At 35.7% G+C, this 20,922-nt stretch overlaps 1 protein-coding gene across 16 annotated transcripts in view; it reads left to right on the top strand.

Moving 5' to 3' along the window:
- Positions 1-20,922, top strand: part of ERC2 (ELKS/RAB6-interacting/CAST family member 2) — a 414,962-nt gene that overhangs the window by 277,274 nt on the left and 116,766 nt on the right. For all 16 annotated transcript variants that reach the window (XM_068201794.1, XM_068201809.1, XM_068201804.1 and 13 more), the window contains 2 exons: positions 2,442-2,589; positions 15,873-16,004. In XM_068201794.1, the coding sequence (XP_068057895.1) occupies positions 2,442-2,589; positions 15,873-16,004 (280 nt within the window). The remainder of the gene's footprint in view (positions 1-2,441; positions 2,590-15,872; positions 16,005-20,922) is intronic.

Below are 20,922 nucleotides of genomic sequence, written 5' to 3'. Positions count from 1 at the left end.
TTTTATTCAATTTTTGGCTTTTTACAGCTGTAATATATGTTAAATAACTATATATCATTAAAAACCTCATGGGTGACAAGTATATACTGTGGCATTTGCTATTAGAGAGCAGACATGTTATATCGGGGCTGGCTGGCAAGGAGTTAACCTATACAACTTAAAAATGAACCTAAGTATATTCTAAAACCTGGGAAATTCTGAGATTTAGGTTTCTTTAACACACAAAAATTAGGTAGGTTTGTGATTGTAGTAATAATGTTTATCTTGAGATATGATAACTGGAGCATTGTTACCCTTCTAACTAACTTTCTCTGTAATTTTATGACACTGTGCTCTCAGAAAACTGCAGAGGGGTGAGCCTTATTTAATTTGGAAGAACATATTCTATGCCTATATGCAATATGCTGTTTCCTTTTCTTTGGCTTTCAAGTCACAGAATACCTTTATTTCTGCCAGAGAACTTGTGTTATCATGCCTGACATCCATCCAAAGGTATTCAAGTCACAGAATACCTTTATTTCTGCCAGAGAACTTGTGTTATCCATGCCTGACATCCATGTGCTGAGGCCCTGGCACAGGTGCCCAGAACAGCTGGGGCTGCCGCTGGATCCCTGGCAGTGCCCAAGGCCAGGTTGGACAGGGCTGGGAGCAGCCTGGGACAGTGGAAGGTGTCCCTGCTGTGGCAGGGGTGGCACTGGATGGGCTTTAAGGTCCTTCCCAACCCAAACCATTCCACGATTTTATGATAAATTGCTTGCTTTCTGTGAGTTCAGAGGAACTTAATAGAGTAGCAAATCAACTTGTTTTTTCTATTTTGGTGCATTAAAAATCTGATATTTTAATGAAAATGTTATGGAATAGGTACTTGAGCACAACACATCAACAAACTGACAGTCTTTGACAAATTACTACACAGCAATTTTTTTACATTATTATGAGGTTTATAGAAAAACAATGTACCTATACTTCTTTTCAAATTAACATTATGGATATGCAACCCTCTGATACATATTTTTGTGTAATATTGGTTATTTAAAATAATTCATAACTATAATTTAAAATAAGACTGTTGGAGTCTTACAGCATTCTCTTTTAAACATCATTTGACTGAGATTTGAATGAACAAGACAGAATAATAAATGAGACTATTAAAGTGTATGAATAAAATGCAACTGTTTATCTAAAATTGATCCATGTCGCATAACTTTGCCTAAAATAAATGGGTTGTTTTTCTTTGACTCAATCAGAAATATTGTCCTATAAATATTTATATTAATACATTAGGAACTTTGAAATAAAAGTGAAGTAACTTTCTTGACATTTTTGCTGGCAAGCAAAGGACTGTGAAAATTCCAAACTTGTAGCTCACCTTGACTGTATGAAGTTCACGAGCCGTATTCTTACATTTATTAGCAGTTGGAGCCTAAGGTTAATTTATGATTCATTTATCCATGTTTATTTTTTAATGATTGATCTTATATAGTTCTGGGAAAAGGTGCAGGCCATAATGTATTCTTTTCTAAAAGCTATTAGGTATTATGTGCTCTTTCTTGGCTGATAAGTTATAGTCTGTCACTGAATACGTTGTAGAAGGTGAATATATTCCTTTTATATGTGAAATTAAAGGACAGATTATGGCCTTGGCAGAGCATGAGCATTTTAGGGTATAAGATACTGCAAGATCTGTGCTTTCAACTGCATGTTGTAAAAAATTGCCTTTGTCTTATGTTCTCACAAACTGTTTGTGATGTACCCTTGTGAGTGTCTGTGCTATCCCATATTTATCTGAGTGATGTAAGATTCTGTTTGCTCTCTAAAACTGAGGGGTCAGGATTGCAAAGGAAATTATTTCTCATGAACAATCAGATCAAAAAACTTGTATTTTACTTTTAGAAATATATTTTTGTATTGACACAGCACATGATAATAAATCCATAGGAAAGCATGTAAGTAAATATGAGGAAGATATCCAGAGATTCCTGCACTGAGAACCCTAGGCTACCACCTAGGCTAACAGGATAATATAAAAGTTGGTTTTATCTATATATTCTTTCTATTATTCAATCTCTATGATCTGCATAAGTCAAAAGAGATTTGTGTAAGGTATTCTAGAATTCAGGAAAGTGAATTATTAAAAAAAAAATCTAAGATTTTTAAAAGCAAGAAATTTCACAGAACTATTGTTAGATATCATATTGTAGTAAAATAGACTGAGATAAATGGTTGATGAAGCAAATAATGAAAAGTCTATAAAGAGAAATTTTTGGCTTATTAGTTTTATTTCATGATTTGGTTAGACCTAACAGTGTTTGCCATTTGAAGTGTTCCAAAGGTAAGTGATTGTTCTCCTAGTGATGGAAAGAAACATCTCCCATAGTGTGGTATAGCAGCATATATTCTGTTTTAATGAGAATGTAACAATTTTAATTTTATTTTATCAGACAGGAAGCTTTGCTTGCTGCAATTAGTGAAAAAGATGCAAATATTGCCTTGCTTGAGCTGTCTGCTTCAAAGAAAAAGAAGACTCAAGATGAAGTAATGGCTCTTAAACGAGAGAAGGACAGATTAGTACATCAGTTAAAACAGCAGGTGGGGAGACTTTACTTTTCATACTTTCATAGCAACAGAAAACTGGCACTTGTTTTCATTTGTACTGTTTTATGCTGATGTCCTTTTGGAAGTGTTCAAGCCAGGTCTGACACATGTCAGCAGGTACACAAGGTAGGATGTTCCATTTAAGTGTTTATTGCTTCTCTGGAGCTGTTAAGGATGAGCTGCACATTTTGCTTGGCTCATATTATATGCAGCCAATACATTTTATTTTCCCTTTTCCTCTAGTTTCCAACCTTAATTCTGTGGAAGAGGACAGCAGATGCTCTTTGCATAAAGCAAGTTCTGTCCATTCTGTTGAGTCTTTTTAACCTCCTCTTGTTCAGTTATTTGCTTTTCTGCTGTAAAATAATTGTCTTTTCAGAGGGCTTCAGGCTTTTTGAGCGGTTATCTAGAAATTGTGATTATCCTTAAAATAAATTCTCAAATGTGTAAAAATCACTCTGTCTTCAACATTATAAGTAATTTGAGGTTTAAGTAAAAACTGTATAGTTTAAAAAACCCTCAAGAAACAGATATTATCACATATGTTCTGGCCATAATGCAGTTGTCTCTCGGGTCAGTCAGCTGCCCAGGATACATGTCATCAAAATCTATGTGATAAATAGGCAGATATGCTTCATGCTTTTTATCACTTACCGCTGTGCTGCACCAGAGCAGATGATGGTGAGTTCCAAATAATTTTAGGGATTTTTGTTTTGGTTTGCTTTGGAAAAGAGAGGGTACTTATTTTCTTTTTTAGACATCTCCCTTTTTTGCCTTCATCTTAGGTTACTGAAGAGTAAATGAATACACCCCTTTGCCATGCTCCATGATACCTTTAAATATTGTGGATTTTAAAAAAATGTCCATCAGAGAACTGAGCAACTGTTTTGTTGTTGTGCTTGTTTTTTTGTTGTTGTACCTTTAAGCTATAGCTGGAAAGTGTTCAAAACACTGATGACTTTCTTCAGGCAGAGAGGAGGAAGAGGATTGCTAGAGAAGCATTGTGTTGGATAACTTCAGTTAGAATTGTAACCAAATACTTCAAATACCTCCATTATTTATAGCGATAAAGATCTTCAGTAAAGCTATTTAACTAGATTAAATTGATGCCAAAATAATCTCCCTGTTATCTCAGACACCACAAAAAAAGAGTCACCAGGAACAGGAATGTGGTTTAACTAGGTCACCCCTTTATTACACTTAAGAATTATCTGATAATAGAGGTTGTAGACTTCACTCATATTTCTTTAATCCCTCTGGGGAGAACCACTGTCTACTCCCAAAGGTTTCTCATGTGCATCCAGCACAAAGGCTTGCTCTGGCTTTGCTGGGCAGGGGGCAGCGGCAGATTCCCCCTGTGTGATTCAGTTCCTCTGTTTCCTTGAGAGATGCTCTCTCGAGCTGTTTCTGATTCTCAAGAACCTCAGTGAATGTTCAGCTGCAGCATTGCTTGTTTTCTTCTGGTCTTATTTGTCCCATCTTCCGTTTCCACAGTTGTTACACTGCTGAAAGAGAGAATTCAAAAAAGCCCAATTTCTCCAGCCTAATGCGATCATCAAAGGAGAAATATTTATAAATGTTAGAAGATGAATCATTAGGTAATGCTAAACATTAACACAAAGCCCTAAATTCATCCCTGATCTATACTGTAAGAGGAATTTTTGCTGTGAGAGGCAAAATAACATGTTGTTCCATGATTAAAAATCCATATTCCCCTCATATATATTCACATTTTCTGGCCTTTGTGAATGTCGAATACATTGTAAACCCCTATTAAGACATTGATTTTAAAATAATTTGTCACAATTTTTCACACTGCCAAATAAAAAGAGGCATCCTAGAGAAGTGAAATATTCTGCCTTTGTCAGGGAATGGGAATATTTATGATTTATTTTAAGAAAGCTACAGATAGGCATATAGGTTTTAAAAGATTAAAATGTTATTTATATGAATGAGTTAAGCCATCTTTTTATAGGTTGTGACTGTGTGAGTAAAAGTTCTGTTATATTTAAGCTGGAAGAAGAGAATTGTTTTTATGCCAAAACCTTGATAACCTAGAAAAATTATTTGTATCACAGTGTATTCAGCTGTAAAATTAGTAGTAATAATTCTGACCTCTATGTTGCAAGCACATTTTCTCACAAGAAACAAACATTTAATTGTAATGATTTAAATACAATTTAGCAGCTGCAATCTGTCAGTTAAATATTTATTGTTTACTGCTTAAATAATTGGGAAGCATTGTAATACACTCCCAGCAAAACAAGACCACTGGCATTGCTTTGATTCGTACACCAAATGCTTTTGAAAGCTGTAGAACTTTGTAGTAGGCTTTAAAAAAAACCTTTCAGCAATACAGTATTAAACAAAATTACCACGTGGGCTTGGCTGAGTGATTACATAATGTGCATAATCACCCTGGCCAAGATTCCTTTTGAGAATTCTGAGAAGGTATTTTTAGATAAATTTGTACAGTGATGCAATCCTTCATGAAACAATTAGCTAAAAAGTCAATTTTTAGAACATCTCAAGAGATTCTTGGGAAGAGCAGAAGACACTGCTATGTTACCGATTCATCCTGAACTTGGATACTGAGAAAAAATGTCCCAGTTGTCTCTTTTCACTTCCAGGATATAGTGCCAAAAATGTAAGTGCAGTTGGCCAAAATGCAAGGTCTTCTAACTCCTTGAGAGCATTTTATTTTTCTTCTCAAAACATGAAATTAGAAACCTTTCCATTGCTTTCAGGGCTGCAGGTGTACAGAATACTCTGGCCAGAGGCAAAGCTGGTGTTTGGCCGAGTTTTTTAGTTCACTACTCTATATTTCATCACATCAACATATTGCTAATGCAACAAAAAGGGTGAGAAACAATCAAGGAATTTTAAAAATGTGTGTAATCACACTTCCTCAGCAAACTAACAGCTAGCAATATTTTCTCCTGCATGCAATACACAGAATTATTTCTTACTAATTACCCTGTAAATATTTTAAAAAGCTCTTTGACTAGCAAATGAGTAAAGTGGAGTTGTAGGCAGTGTGTTGCATTGCATATATTGTTCTAGTTAAATACTTCTGAAACCTTGCTACTCTGATATTATGGTGGTAACATCAAGCATTCAAGAATAACAATATACCCCAAGTTGTATTTTCCCTGATTAATTCAGCTTTATTGCACTGTGTATTTTTATGATATTGAAAGGCTTTATTTTACTGTATGAGAAAAAGAATATTACTAGAAGTTGTTGTGATTGTGATTATTCTGGCAGCCCAAAACATTTTTCTGTGGCACTGTGAATTAATTAATTGCATTTAAGCACTCTGTATGTTTAACCAGTGTGGGAGCAGAAAAGTCATGCACTGGTTTTTTACAGTGTCATTACAGACATTGTTATCTGCAGCACTTGTGAGCAGCAGCAGCTCTGGGGTTGGTTCCTATTCACTGCTGCTTCAGTTTCTGATGCTATACGAATGTAATCTTTCTGAGTGCCTTGAATTTCACAGGTGTGAGTATTATAACACCACATCATTTCATTCTTCTTGTTGTTATTGCTGTTGTTATGGTACTGCTGCTGCTGTTTACACAGATCTGCTTCAGACAGACATTGATTGTGCAGTATTACTGCACAGTGAGTAGAATCTATGTTAAGAAGCCATTCACATGGGTGCTGCAGACATAATTGGCTACTCTGCTTCTTCTTTACCTTTTGGGTTTATGCTGTTTACTATTACTCATAATATTGGTCTTGTTCAAGCTTTAAGCACCTAATTTTAAAGAAAAGTCTGAGACCCTTAAGTTTTAGTTTTATTTTTGTTGCACTTATACTACGCAGGTTCATTGTTTATTTTGGACAGGTAAGAATAGAGGTCCTAATAATTTGCTAATAAGCCTGGTTGTTTTTTCCTTAAAAGTTCTCAGCAAATGTAGGAAAATGCCTTTTACCCTCTGATTTTAAATGTGGCTGTTCATATCCCATGTATACCAATACAAGGCATTCAGTGGCCTTACTATCTTAAAAATCTTTTTAGTTTATACTTTTCTATTAAGTAGAAATGTCCTAAAGTAATATTTCTGCATGTCTTAACATTGGGGTTTATTCTCCTAATTTTAACCTGATTTTTAATCTGTGTTTTTGAACATGGGTCACGACAGTCATTGCAAAAGGATTGCATCCCAGTTTTGCCCAGTGCAGGTTCCTGTGGGGGTGGAAATGCAGTGCCACTTTTCCCTGTAGCTTAACACAGGAGGGGCACAAGGTAGGCAAGGCAATGTGTGAGTGGATCTAAAAGCCTTTGCCTGAACAATTTAGTTGATTCAAAAGACATTCTGTGCTGGAAAAATACTGAAAATGTTGGCAGTGCTCTCATAGCACTTTTCACATATTCTCAGTAAGATTTGACAATTTATATTATAAAATTTGATGGGCTCGGGTCATAGCTGGATATAGCATCACTTTTTCCCCCTTATGCTCTCAGGAATCCAAAGTCTTTTGCATGGTATTTTTACACAAACCTTTTCTAATGAGAGGGGCTTCTTTTGCCTTTAGCAGTCAGCCCCTGAAAGCACCACAGGCTTGGTATATGAGCCCTTTCCTCCTTTAAAATCTCCTTCTGTTTGTTCTCTGTTCAGAGTTTTTTGATTCTTGAAGGATCTGTGTCACAACTTAAGCCTGGCCATGGCTCAAGGCAGCCTTTTTTCACTGGTGATCATCTGGTCTTGAACTTACCCTAGGACTTTGTTCAGACAAATGGTTTAACTTCACTGAGACTGAAAATCTTAAATGGAAAAAGTAGGTAATGCAGATATAAAATAATATCTATATTAACACTGGAACTTTTGTAATTCTGGATCTGACTTGCTTGGTAGGTGAAAATGGTTATGAAGTACCTCAAATAAGAATAGTGAATATCCCCATTATAACAATCTAAACTCCCAAGCCAAAAGGATTTTTCTCCATGTGACATGTTTTAAACAAATCCTTATGTTCTACTGCAATGTACCCCGTGATAATAAGACTAAATATAGTTTAACACTTGATCTCAAATGCAGTGCTAAGTAGCCAGCTACTAAAAAAAATACCATAAAAACTGTGTGTCAGATATTTCTAATGCTGTAATTGTGGATAAAACTGGTAATTCTTACAATCCAGCATCAAAAAGAAATTAGTGATATATAAGGTGTCTCTATTAAGCATATCAAGACAGTGGTGTGATGTTATCACCATTTCAGTCTGTATTTAAATATACAACCCATGTATTGAAATGTATGTTTTATTTGGCAATTTTTGTTGCATACAATGGAATAAACGCAGTAATTTCAACTTAAGCTACATTTTCTATATGATACAAATGGGATGCCTGGGTTTGGTATTGAAATTGTAAAACTTACAGCTGAAACTCACTATTCAGACATTAAAGATGGTGAAAAATGACCAGTGCTGCCAACCAGAGATTTGCAGTTGCTAAGGTCTTATTTAGTTGCTGAAGTTTCTGATTCATGTCTGGTTTAAATAATTATTATGGGGAAGTATCTCTCTAATGAGTTATTTCCTGTTGTAAAAAGGAAAAAAGAGAACCTTCCTTCTTCCGTTGCTTGTCTGTTTTTAGTAGGACCTGGCCTGAGATGTCCTCAGGCAGCTACAGTTTCAGAGCTTTAATTATGCTTTTTAACCCACTGCTTTGTGTCTATGTTCTTACATACTTCTATGTAATTACCCAGGTTAGTAGTAGGACTCAGACAAATACCTTTAGCATGACTTGAGCCTATACATTACTGAGTATGCTGTATTATTACAAGATATTTCCTGCGCTTCAAGCCATACTATTAATTCACAGAGCTTTAAAAGACTTCAAAACCACAAGTTCTGAATGCAGGAAAATGCACAAAAAAAAAGTCAGACGGTCCATGTTGTATTCAGCATAGCTTTGTTTAATCACAAGTGTCAGAAAAGTTGAAATTTGGCCTCAGTACTTTAGATAAGTGTCTGCTTGGCACTTGGAAGTGCTGCCTGTCTCTGTCTGCCAAGTGTCCAATATCCCATCTGGTGTTTGGGAGGCTGTTGTCCTTCAGCTTGTGAAGAGGGAGGCTTACTCTGAGCTGTAACTTCTTTCAGGGTAAGACAGTCACATTTTGTCATCTGGCAAAGCAGCAGGTGTAATGGTTGCTCATACCAGTTAAACAGTGTTCTAATTAAAAAAGAACTGAAGTGTCTGTAAAGCTTCTATGCTCCGGTTAAACACTAAATTACCAGACCTGAGTCTTTGAAGAGATTTACATAGAAGTTGCTTTGCAGTGCTGCAGAGGAGTCAGAGTATTAATTTGTCCAGCAACTGATTTTGTATTTTCCCTGGGTAGAATGTTGGATTTAATGAAAACTTGGAAAATAGAAAATACCTTTTCTTAAACCCTCTTTTCTGTCCTGTGAAGGCAGACAGGGCCTGAACATCAACTGCTCTCGGTTACATGTTACAGATGATAAGAATTCTAAGATTCAAATGTAAAAACACCATGTGAGTTAAGTAAATAAAGATGTGAAAAATAAAAATATGTATACTTTCTTAGCATGAAAACTTGACTGTGTTCCTTACGTCGTGTGGAACAGTCTTATCCTAATGAGGTAAAACCTAAAAAGAGTTAAATGCAGAGTAGCCAAGCTTTTCTGCAGTGTGCTATCATGCACACTCTGAGCCTGCATGCATCCTGTCTCTCACACTTTCCAAGACAAGTCATACACTATAACAGGAAAAGAAAAACATGCTTATTAGCCCATTTGGAATTTTAACAGGGAAAAATTTGTGTTCTTCAATGGAGGCAGGAAACAAAGCGGCAAAACCCATGTTAAAATGTAGTTAAGAGTAAGAATATAAGAACAGATTACATTACAGGGATGTTATAAAAAGAAAATGCATAATTAAAGCACTCAGTAAAACATAACACCGCCCTGTGGTGATGCATTCCAACACCCATAAGGTTATGATTATCATACTTATTTAGCATTTACAGTTGCTGCTTAGTTAACATACTGCAATGTTTTTGTTATCTTTCACTTACTGATGAGTGCTTGCAAACTTAGGAGTCTTAACCTAATTTTTTTTCATTGGAATTTTCTTGGTGTCTAAAACCTCCCCGCATAAGCAACAAAGAAGCCTGAATTGAATATTATTGTATATTTATACTCATTGAAGACAAGAGTATAATTTATTTTGGAAATAATTAGCATGATGTTGTTAGTATTACACTGTTAAAAGTGGCCTGAATAATTAGTATAAAGTAATACAATCTCTGGAAGTCTATTAAATCCACTTCTTCCATGCAGCTCCAATACTGGCAAAAGATCCTTCAGAGCAATAACAGGTTAGCAGATCCTCTGGCTTGTGGAAAAACGACCCTTCTGTCAAAACCATACTTGGTGGGTGTGTTTTAACAATTCGTCTCATTTCATCATGTGGATTCAAGAAAAGTGCTACTCTTAAAAATGGAGCAGTCTCAAGGTTTGGCGTTCTAGCAATAGCCTTGGAATTTTCTTTTACAGCTGGATAGTTAGATAAACAGTGCCCCAAAGTATATCAAAAGTTTAAACTGAAACATTGCAAAGGAATCTCTCCTGTCTTTTCTCGGTGGCAAATTTTTCTCACTCTTTGGCTTATTTTCGCATCACTTGTGCGGGATGCAGGTATCTCTATAGGCTTGAGATGCTAAAAGCAGGTGGAACAATGACAGTGAGGTTGAAGATGATTTTTTAGAGGCTCCAAGGCTGGAACTGGAAGTTGTTATTCTTGATCTCAGAAAAATATTTGATTCTGATGAGACAACAGAAGTGGAATAAAGGAAAACTTGCTGAAGAGGGTTTAAAAAAAAAAAAGTATTAGTGAACTTTATTAAGTTATGGAAATACAGGCTTTAAATGGCATTTAATTTTAGTTTTCTTTGTAGCTTGTGGTGACTCTTTTGTTATCAAAAGTCACCATAAGGGTTACTTACAAGCACAGGATTCTGTGCTGCCTTCTCAAATACCTTTTGTAGCTACTTTCCAAGACTGTCTTCCTGTTACACAAATGTGGTAGTCTAGATTGTTTTATTGTAATTTTTTGGGGTTTTTTTAAATAAGAAAATACGCTTTTTTATCTAGTCATGATTTTATGCAAACTTTTATAGTCCCTTAAAAGATTGTGAGTGATGAGTGTAATTTCTTGAACTTCAGAGGTGTGACCTTCAGAGGTCAAGTACAGCATTTGCTGTCCAACATCTAATGAATTGTAACTTGCCAAATAGCAAAACCAATATAAATTGTATTCCATGGCAGTTTGTGATTTCTGAGTTGTGCAGCAGTAGAAATGGTAAGAAATTCTTCCCTTGTCTTCAGACAACAATTTTCAAAGAATGTACAAAAATATTGTTCTAATATGAAAACTGATTTTATTTGGAAAGCGTAAGGCCAGAGCTGGCTTAATTAGCAAACATTTTGTTAACCCTCTGTTAATGCAACTCAGGCTTGAAGTACTGGATTCATAGAGGAAAACCAATTGCAGTTGCACATGCTTTCATGAAATCTAGGATTTATTCCAGTAATTCCTTCATGCATCTTCTGGATAAACTTGGTGAACCCTGTAGTCTGGAGAATGCAATTTTTTTAGATCATTGCCCTTTTCTGTTTTCTAAAATATTGTCTCAAGACAAAAGAAGCTCAAATAAAATCACCTGTTATTAAAATTATGAAGACTAGAACTAAATGCCTACCTCATTAAGTTTTCAGAGTTCTTTGTGGAATTATTAGAATGGAATTAGATAATGGGATTATTTTCAAACAGTGAGATTGCAAGAAAAAGAGTTTCTGTGTCATTAAAGACAACAAGGGGCCATTGCAGAATCAAACCTAGAATGTGGGTCTCTAGATTTTAATTTTTGTGCTCTAAGAAATGGACTCCAGGATAGCTCCAGGACAGCTTGCAGGCTTTATATCTGCCTCCTTCTTATATAGGGAAAAATCCTACCCTATTGAAAGTGAGTATTCTAGAAATATTTCAAATTCCATTAAATGAAAAGAGATTGAGTAGAAAATGCAAAGGAAAGTAATAACTATTGAATTGTATTACACCTATATCCCAGAGCAACAAATCTTACTATTTTTCCTCATTTGAACCTCATTTATGAGAGTTTCATTGTTAACTTGATCCAGATGACAGATGAAAGCATAGTTCCCTATTGCCACCTTGCTAAAATATTTTGTAAAAGACAGTTTTAATATTACTGTTTTACAGTTACAGATTGCTGTTAAGCTATTTAGTCTGTTACCAGTCAATCAAAGACTTTCATTTCACTTTGGTATAGCCTTCCTTAAACTCAACAGACTTTTAGAAGGACAAGAAATATCTGTCAGTTTTCTTGCAGTGCTAGGTCATAAATTCTTTGGTAAGTGGGGTAAAAATTCAATTTCACATACCATTCATGACCTTGACAGCTTAGCAAATAGTGATATTGAATGATCAAAGACAACTGTTTCAAGCCCTAAGGGTTAATATACCTGTGCAAGTAGATCTAAGCTGCTTTTAATTCCTCGATCATTCCTTTATTTCAAAATGGATGCAGTATTTTTTGAATGTAGTCAATAAATTGAGAGCAAAAAAAAAATCTGAGGACACAGTTTAGGCTAGAACTAATAAGGCCATACATGTTCTTTAGGAGATAGAGTTAATTAATTGTTGCATTTTACAAGTTAACATGGTTTTCTTTTCTAGTATAAAACCAAATTAAAACATGCTCCTTCTCAGGTGTGGGCCTGTTGTTCTCTAGGCATTTTCAAAAAGAACTGTTAGCATGATTTTTTTTTTTTGTCAGAGCTGTGGCTGTGTAAAGTTTTTGAAACCCCATTTTCAGGTGTGAGAGGAGAATGTGAATACAAGTTTGACCTGTGCAATATAACTATTTCAGATAAGGTGTGACTTGTGCAGAGTGACCAGTGGTGCACATTAGCTATTACACAGTTTGAATGCATGTGTGATCACCACTCTAATTTTCATTTATTGTATATTTCAAGATTCAATTTCTTGATCATCCAGAAATGTCAGTATTGAGTAATGTGCTGTGCTTTCTTAAGAAATGTAAGAAAAGGTCTTGGGTGTCCTTGAATAGGAACTTTTCAGGCATGCTGAAGATGTTGCAGGAAATGATGGCATTGCCAGGTCACTGCGTGGCATTTCCCCTCTCAGGCAGCACTGAAGCAGTCCCTGATGTGTTGCTCTGGCACCCAGGCCATGAGGATTTTCCTCTGGCTGATAATCCAGTGTCCCAACATGTACACACCTTTCTGTGTGTGCTTGTATGTAGGTGTAGGGGTGTGAAGCCCCGGGGTCCTGAACAAATTCCAATGTGACTCATTAATTCCTTCCTCAAATAAAAATGTAGTTGGCATTTCAAAGCCTGCTAAATATCAAAAGCTAGCAAAGGGAGAAAACAGAAGTGATGTTACAGATTTCTGTTTAGAAGGATGTGAAAAGGATTGTACTCTTCCTCAGGATAGCTTTACTTTTGTTCTTCTCCAGAAATCCTCCTGCTTGTCCTCCTCAAAAATCTTGCTTTTGAAAGTTTGAAATCATAAGGTGTTTCTACTTGTTAAGCCAAAGCTAAGCATACCTGTAAAATACAGTTCAGTGTGGAAGTGTGGCACTAGGAATAGCTAAAGCAAAGACAAACAGAACATCAAAATTATATCTGCTATCAGTTGAAGAACTAACAAATAAAAACAATATACTTTTAAACTAATGTTTTGCCAGGTAAGTTGCATCATTTTAAGAAATTGATGGCAATTACAAGTCATGATGAAGTTTAGATGGTTTGATGGTTACTTGAGTGGAAAATAAATTCTCATTTCATATTTCTTGTATATTTTGCTCCCAGAACAGGCACAATAAAGGAAGGCTACTAGAGCATTAACATTTCTTTGTGCACTTTTTACTGCAATCTGGCATGCAAAAGGAAGAAACATAAGAAGTAGTTTATTTATATTTCAGCACCAAATTAGAAAGATGACATCATTCATTTACAGTTCTTATCCCATGACAAACCTAATCCCCAACACCTCATTACAGAGGACACTTTTAGGATTGCATATCTCATCTTGTTTAACTTTTGCATTCTTTATGGAATACAGTTGAAAGGTAGGAAATTTAAGGCTGTTCATTGATAAGAAAATAAACTAATAAAAGTTTAGGAGCTTCCCCAAAGAGGCAGGGTATGACAGTATTTATAGTAAGTGGCTTATTATTTGTTTATTAATTCTCCATCTTTTCCACTCTTTTGTTCAAAAGGCCTTCCTCTTTGAACCTAAAGACAAGCAGACCAACCATGATGATTCAGATGGAGATGATCCTTTTAGCAAAATCTTAGAAAGTCACATCTGAAATTCATACAGCTGTTTTCTTTCATCTTTGTATTTGGGAGGGAGAAAATAAAATATTTCCAGCTATGCAAATTCTTCTTACTCTATGCCATACTGAGAAAGTGCTCTTACAGTGCTATGGAGATGCTCAGAAAGTCTGACAGTGCCCATCTGACCTGTGATGTTTCCTCTGTCTTTTTGTTGGGGATGCCTTGAGGGTTTGGTTGGGTTAGTTGATTGTTTCTACTTAAACTGAATACAGCTCCCCTCCTATAAAGCAGTTTTCTCTGATCCTTTATTGAACATCATGTGAAGTGCTTGAGAAACATTGTGACAACTGAGAAAAATTAATTGCTGAAAAGGTACATCAAGACTTCCTAGGATTGTGTGGCTGTTTTCCTGGCATTAGATTTTGTTATACTTGAAATGTTATATAATATGAATATTTAGTTTGCTTGGTTTTTTTTTTTCAAATCGTTTTCAAATTCAGCAAAAAAACATTAAAGTTGGGGAATTTAATAGCAATCTCCAAGTTTTGCATTTTCAATGAAAATATAGTTGCCAGTGAAATTTTCTAAACAGAGACTTTGATATAGAATTTTGCTGAAGGAAAATCAAATTACAGCAGTCCTGGAAGTAAATTTACCACATCCCAGGTATGGGACACGAGTTATCTCATGGATACATGGCATTGGAGGGCAGCTAGACCAGTTAATATGGGAACATAATGAACAAATGAGTTGTGTTCAAATTCATCTGCTTCTGTTGGTCCTTTGGAACTCATTAATCTGGGCAAAGGCCTGGGGAATGTGTTTAGCTCCCATCCTCAATGGGGTTACCATGAATCCTGCCGCCTTGGAGCATGACATCAAGTGAGCTAAGACTGCTGTCTTTCCTTCAGTCATCTGTGTGGTATTAATTGTATATGCCTGTAACTGATTATTTTAATTTTGGAAGAGATCTTTGGGTGTTGACAGCATTTTTTCTGGCTTTTGTTAGTGCAAAATTAATTAAAACTTGATTGCAGTTTAACAGGTTTGCCTGAGAGAGTCTTCAGTCCTGGTACCACAAAAAAATAACGACTGTATCCATTGGTGTCAGACTATTGGTAGTAAGATATTTTTGGTGTTATGAGCAAGGTTTGAATTATTCAAGTCTGTGTATTTCATGGTATGGAATAATTGTAATAGTGATAAAGAGCAGCAATGTATCTTGTTATCCCATGGTGACATAGATTTTATTATCTGTACACAGCTGTAGCTGAAGTGTTGATCTGTTTTTCAAGATCTATATCTTAGACTTACTTCCATTCAGTAACGTGTCAAGTTCCAAAATCACTTTTTCCTCTAAGTGTCTGTGTCTCTATCACTTAGTTTTCAGATTTGTTTTACTTATTGTTTAGCAGGGTGATCCTGGTGTGCAATTAAAATGAATTCCCCAAAATAGAACTTTTAGAACTATTAATGGTTGTTGCTGACATGCCTTGGTAGCTAACTGTAAATGTTTAAAGTACACTTAATATTCTTTTCAGAGAGATTTAAGTTAATTGCTAAGACATAATGTTAGACTGGAAAAAATAGGAAACAGCTCTAAAATAGTATATTTAGAAAAGCTGAATGTCTTTTGCCCTTCGAACACATCATCTGTCATCATTTACTTTTCAGACTTCATATCATTCTATGCATGTGAAAGCTGAAACAGAGGATGTGTTCACATACTTGATTTCTCTATTTCTCTTTCCTTTCCTTTGTGAGCCAGCAGTCTGGATTTCTATTCTTAGATCCTTCAGCTCAAAAAAAAAAAAAACTCCTGAAAAAACCCCAGAGCCAAGAGATTCCTAAAGCACTGTCAGAATAATACATTCCAACATGCAATAAAATCATCTTGCTTTACATCTTAAACAGACACAAAACAGAATGAAGCTGATGGCAGATAACTATGATGATGACCATCACCACTACCACCACCATCACCACCACCACCACCATCGGTCTCCTGGGAGGACACAACACAACCACAGACCCTCTCCAGATCAGGTTGGTCACCTCTTTTCTTCACCCTCAGTTTTATAACTTTGTTATTTTGTTATTTCAGAATAAAATAAATTTTCCAAAGAACTAATATTCAATGATGCGTTCTTTGAACTGAAGCTAATAGCTCTGCTATTTATTTCCGTCCTGAAATAGTTTAAAATTTTGGCTTTTTGTCTGGTGCCTTATTTTTCTGGAGTAGAAAAAACAGTCTGTAGAAACCAGTAATTCATTTTCAGATGAAAGAGCCTAAGGAAAAATTTAACATTGCTTTTATATGAAAAATCATTTTTTGATACTAAAATAGGTTATAAGTTCATAATGTCTGGGTAGAAATAAAAGGGAAAAACAGGGATGGAAATATAATGGGGATGTATGATGGACTACTTAATTGGGAGAAGGAGGTTAACAGGCAAATTACACATTTTTACAGTGTCAATGGAATTGTGTTATAGTCAGGAGCAGGTAAGAATGAGAAAACATGATTTCTTGGATACTAACACAAATTAAAAAACCCAAAACCACAAACCATGAACCTGAACAACATAATACATAATCATTTCAATTCTTGGAACATGTTAAGAACAACTTTTTCTGTCAGAAAGAGGAGAAGGGAATTAAGGACTTGCTGTCTTGGTTTGGTTCTGTTTCTGATTAACAGAGATAAGTTGGCTGAGTTTATAAAAGAAGGAAAAATTGTATGGAAATATCTGTAAAATAAAAAAGTTTTGGCTTTATGCAAGGAATGGAATGAAAAAAAAAAATCAAAATGAAGGCAAGGGATGTGAAAGAACAGGTAATAACCACCACAGTGTTACTGAAACCCAGACACTGTTTTCAACTAATTTAAGAAACCTGAACCTGCGAAAGAAATTTGAGGCACAAGACAGTGTAAGAGAGCTAACGTTTAGTCAAGTGCTTTTCAATGCACGGTAACAGCTTATTTAGGGAAGAGAATGGATAAGGAACATAATGAAGGTCAGTATTAAAACATATTCAGGAACATTGAGATGTTATAGGAATAGTGGAAATAGGTGCATGATTAAAGGTAGAGCACATAAAATAGTAGCTCTTTTACTAGTATTTACTAGCACTTGTACTCTCAGATTTTTTCCTAGGTGATAGTTTTAGTTTTGGGCCATTCTCTACAAAAGAATGCAGGTCTAGCATACCCATCCTATATTTAGTCTGCTTGAATTTGACAAGGAAAATTATATCAAACGAATCTAATTTCCTGTGATAGGGTAACTGGTTTTGTGGTTAAAGCAGAAAGTGGTAGCTTTTAATTCATCAGGTGTTTAACACTGTCCCACCAGATATGTGTAATATTCCAATAAATACATAATTTTGTAATGTAATGAATAACTAATGTAAAATGAATTGCAATAATAAAATATTTAATTAAATATATATATATATATATATATATATATATATTAGTTTAAATAATAATGAGATTGCCATGAGATGGGTGTGCAACCAATAGACAAATTTTCCATTGCTCATTTTCAGACAGGAGGGCCAGTTACAGCAGGGTTGCCAAGAGGTCTGTCCTTTATCTGATTCTGTGGAGTATTTTATTTAGAGATTATTTCAGTGGTGAAATAGAAATGCCATTAATATTGTTGATCATGAATAGACATGTAAGAAGCTCCAAGCACAGCAGGAGCAGTCAAACTGCTCAATAAGCTGCTCCAGTCTTGATAAATTGGAGAGAGTCTAGAATAATTAATGTGAAATTCGGCAAAGACAAGTCATAGAAAAAGGATTCTAAATTGCACAGTGGAATACCATTGCAATGAAGTTGGATCTAATTCTGGGATAGGTATAATACTGAAGAAGAAGCAGAATGCAATTATTCTGTTCCTTGGAGTGCTGCTGAGAGCTCATCTGAAAAGCTGTTTACAGTTTTGATCTCCATGCTGTAGGAAACATAGACCAAGTAGAAAGGGACAGAAGGAGAGCAACAAGAATGATAGAAGTTTTAGAGAACGTGACCTGTGAGGAAGGCTTAAAGAACATGGTTTGTTTAGTCTAGAAAGTACCAAAGGGGAGACATAAGTCTTCTAATACATAAAATGTTGTAAAAAAGACGATGATCAATTGTATCCCAGTGGAGAAAGGCTAGGAGCAGTAAATTCAGTTTTGCCAGGAATAACTGTTAGTTTTTAAAAAGAAGGCTTTTTCGCTATGAGTCTAATGAATTTGTAAGTGGAAACAAAATGTGGACATTCTTTCATATACATGTAATGGAAGGTCCTTTCTTGGAGGTTGCTAAGAACAGGTTAGATGAATAGAGCTTTATTTCAGCTTGTGTTGGACTCAGAATAGGTGTTCTGAAGTGCTGTCATCCCAAAATTTCCACAAACTCTCTGAACAATGGATTAGCCTAGCATATGTTTGCTTGTAAAGAAAGCAAACAGGAGATTCATAGCAAAATCCTTGCTGAAATAACCTTTGAGAACAGCACAGTCAAGGGTAATCATGTGTGAACTCTAGACGTTACTTTAGCTTACATTTTTTCAATCACAGCTTTTACTTTTATTTTTTGTGTTGTTATTTACCCCTCTTTACAGTATTTGTTTGTGCAGCAATTTGATTGCTGTGTGCCATAGAAGCCTGCATTTCCCATTCAACATTACACACAGATTCTAGGTGTGTGACTATAATCCAACATGTGGTTTAAAAACACAGACTAAAATGGGAAAATAATAAGCCTGCAAATCATTAGAGGGCATTCTTAGTTTTTTAAGGAGATGAAGTTGTGCATGTTGTAGCATAAATACTGTTTAATTTGGTGAATGCTAGGGAGGGATTTTGAAAGTTTTCTCCCAACTTCATGAGAGGCAGAGACAGTTGAACAGTGTTAATTTGAAACATTCTTAATTTCTGTAGATAATACTGTATTTTCTAATCCATGTGCCACATTTATATCGAGAAATGCATGCTATTTTATGTCTGTAAAGTATGTACATGCACAGTGAAGTGCATTTTTGCAACAAACAATAAGACATTTTTGTACCCTTTGTAAAGAGAAAGGTGTACCAGAGGTCCTTGGAAGACCTTGGAAGGTGCACATCCTGTTTGAAATAGGCATAATATTTAGGAGAAGCTTTCCTCTTCATGTATTGACATTTTTTAAATTATTATGTTTTTGTTATAACTCTTAACTGATTTCTTATCCTGCCATGGGCAGCATGTGGCAGAGTGACTCTAGACTTCATGAAGAACAGGATCTCTGACTTCTTTTGAAGGAACTAGTTGAGCACCTTTTTTTAGATACAATGGAGTTTTGGTCTTCTGGCTGCTGCTAGGGAACAAAGGCAAATTTCCAGACACTTTTAGCCTTTATTCCCTCTTTTTCTGCTCTCTAGGGAGAGGCATAGATGGGTGACTTTTTTTTGACATCATTGTCCGGACCTAACTCTGGTCAAGTTGTAAGGAAACTTCACAGAGAAGGAAGACTCTAACTCTCATCTGCCCGTACACATGGTCTTTTTGCAGTTGGTCATGATGTGATCTCTGGTTATTTTGATACATCTGATTTTTATTTGACATAAAGAAATTTCTGGGGATGGAGTGCTGCCATGTCAGTAACATATATTAATATTTTTTTACTAGTCTTTAAAAAAACAGGAAAAAAAGATAATTTTGCAGCTTTGCACAAAAACTTAAATTTATTCTCTTCAGTTTTGGCTTGAGAGTTGGCAATCTTTCTTAATTTCCACCTGGAAACATTTTGGCAGTCAGTGTGTGTCCTGAAGCATGGGTATAATACTCCTAGAATGAAAATGAGCTGAACAAGCATTTTCCTCTAGCTTCAGTTTCCAAGGAGCTGTAGTATGTAGCCCCTTGTAGAGTGCATTACAGTAATCTAATCTGGATTGTTGCATCCAGGAGTTATCTGGAACAAAAAAACCCCATGGCTAAATAAATCGGAATGTCCAGATTTTGCAGCTGTCTTGCCCCACAGCACAGACTTTCTCCCAAACCCTACTGTCCAGCTCCCTGACTCGAATTTCTCACCTCTACATCTTTACTGTTTTTCCTTAAAACCTTTTTGTCTTGGCCACATCATCTTTCAGTTTTTTTCCTTTTATAGAAAATGTTTTGAAGGAAGTGCCTGCTTGTGTCACACCAGTGACTGTGTGCTCTGTTTGCTCAAGCAAATTGCTCTTGTTGAAAGTTGTTAGGAATCAGCACATTTGTATTCCCTGCCACAGCTGCCTGTGGCAGCCCTCCTTCTGTCATTTGTGTCCTTTTAGGATGGGAACAGGCCTGTGAGTTACCAGCCAACAGAGAATTCTGCCCTGCTAGCCACAATTCTGGTCAATTTGTGACCTCTCGTTCCCTTTGGTTTTCTAATCTCTGGAGCCTCTCAGTCCCTCCCTGTTTGTTTCCGAGTCTGAGGCTCTTGTCACCCATACCCACTTACTGTTAATTTCTGTGGGCATTTTTCATTCCCTGTTCAAAGTCCTTACAGTCCTCAACTTACTGGCATGTATGACCAATCTCTAACTCCAGGATGGTCTCCACATAATGAATAGCAATCTTTGGTTATCACCCAGGATTTCTCTAACTTCATGAGAACATTGAGATGTGGTCGAATGTTCTAAGTTCAAGATTCTGCTTATGGACTACTTAGTAAAAAACTGTAATTGATTACAAAATTAAAAGTGGCATCTCTACAGGAAAAAAAAAGTGTAGGTAATCTGTCATGAGTGTGTCTCAGATTAAGTTAGTCTGATGGCATTCTTAATAGGAAATTAGGCTATTTGAGTGGTCATAGGCAAGAACTTGATTCTGCATTAACACAGTGTAAGATTGGAGGTATAATATCTGAATAATTTTTATACTTTAGATGTTATTGCCAATCCTGATGATTATAAAAACTATCAAATCTTCTTACTTCCCACAATACTGG

Source organism: Anomalospiza imberbis, chromosome 11 (assembly GCF_031753505.1).
Source record: "Anomalospiza imberbis isolate Cuckoo-Finch-1a 21T00152 chromosome 11, ASM3175350v1, whole genome shotgun sequence".
In the NCBI taxonomy this organism is placed as follows: domain Eukaryota; kingdom Metazoa; phylum Chordata; class Aves; order Passeriformes; family Viduidae; genus Anomalospiza; species Anomalospiza imberbis.
Note: the sequence above shows the minus strand (reverse complement) of the source record. Positions and strands in the feature narration are given on the sequence as shown.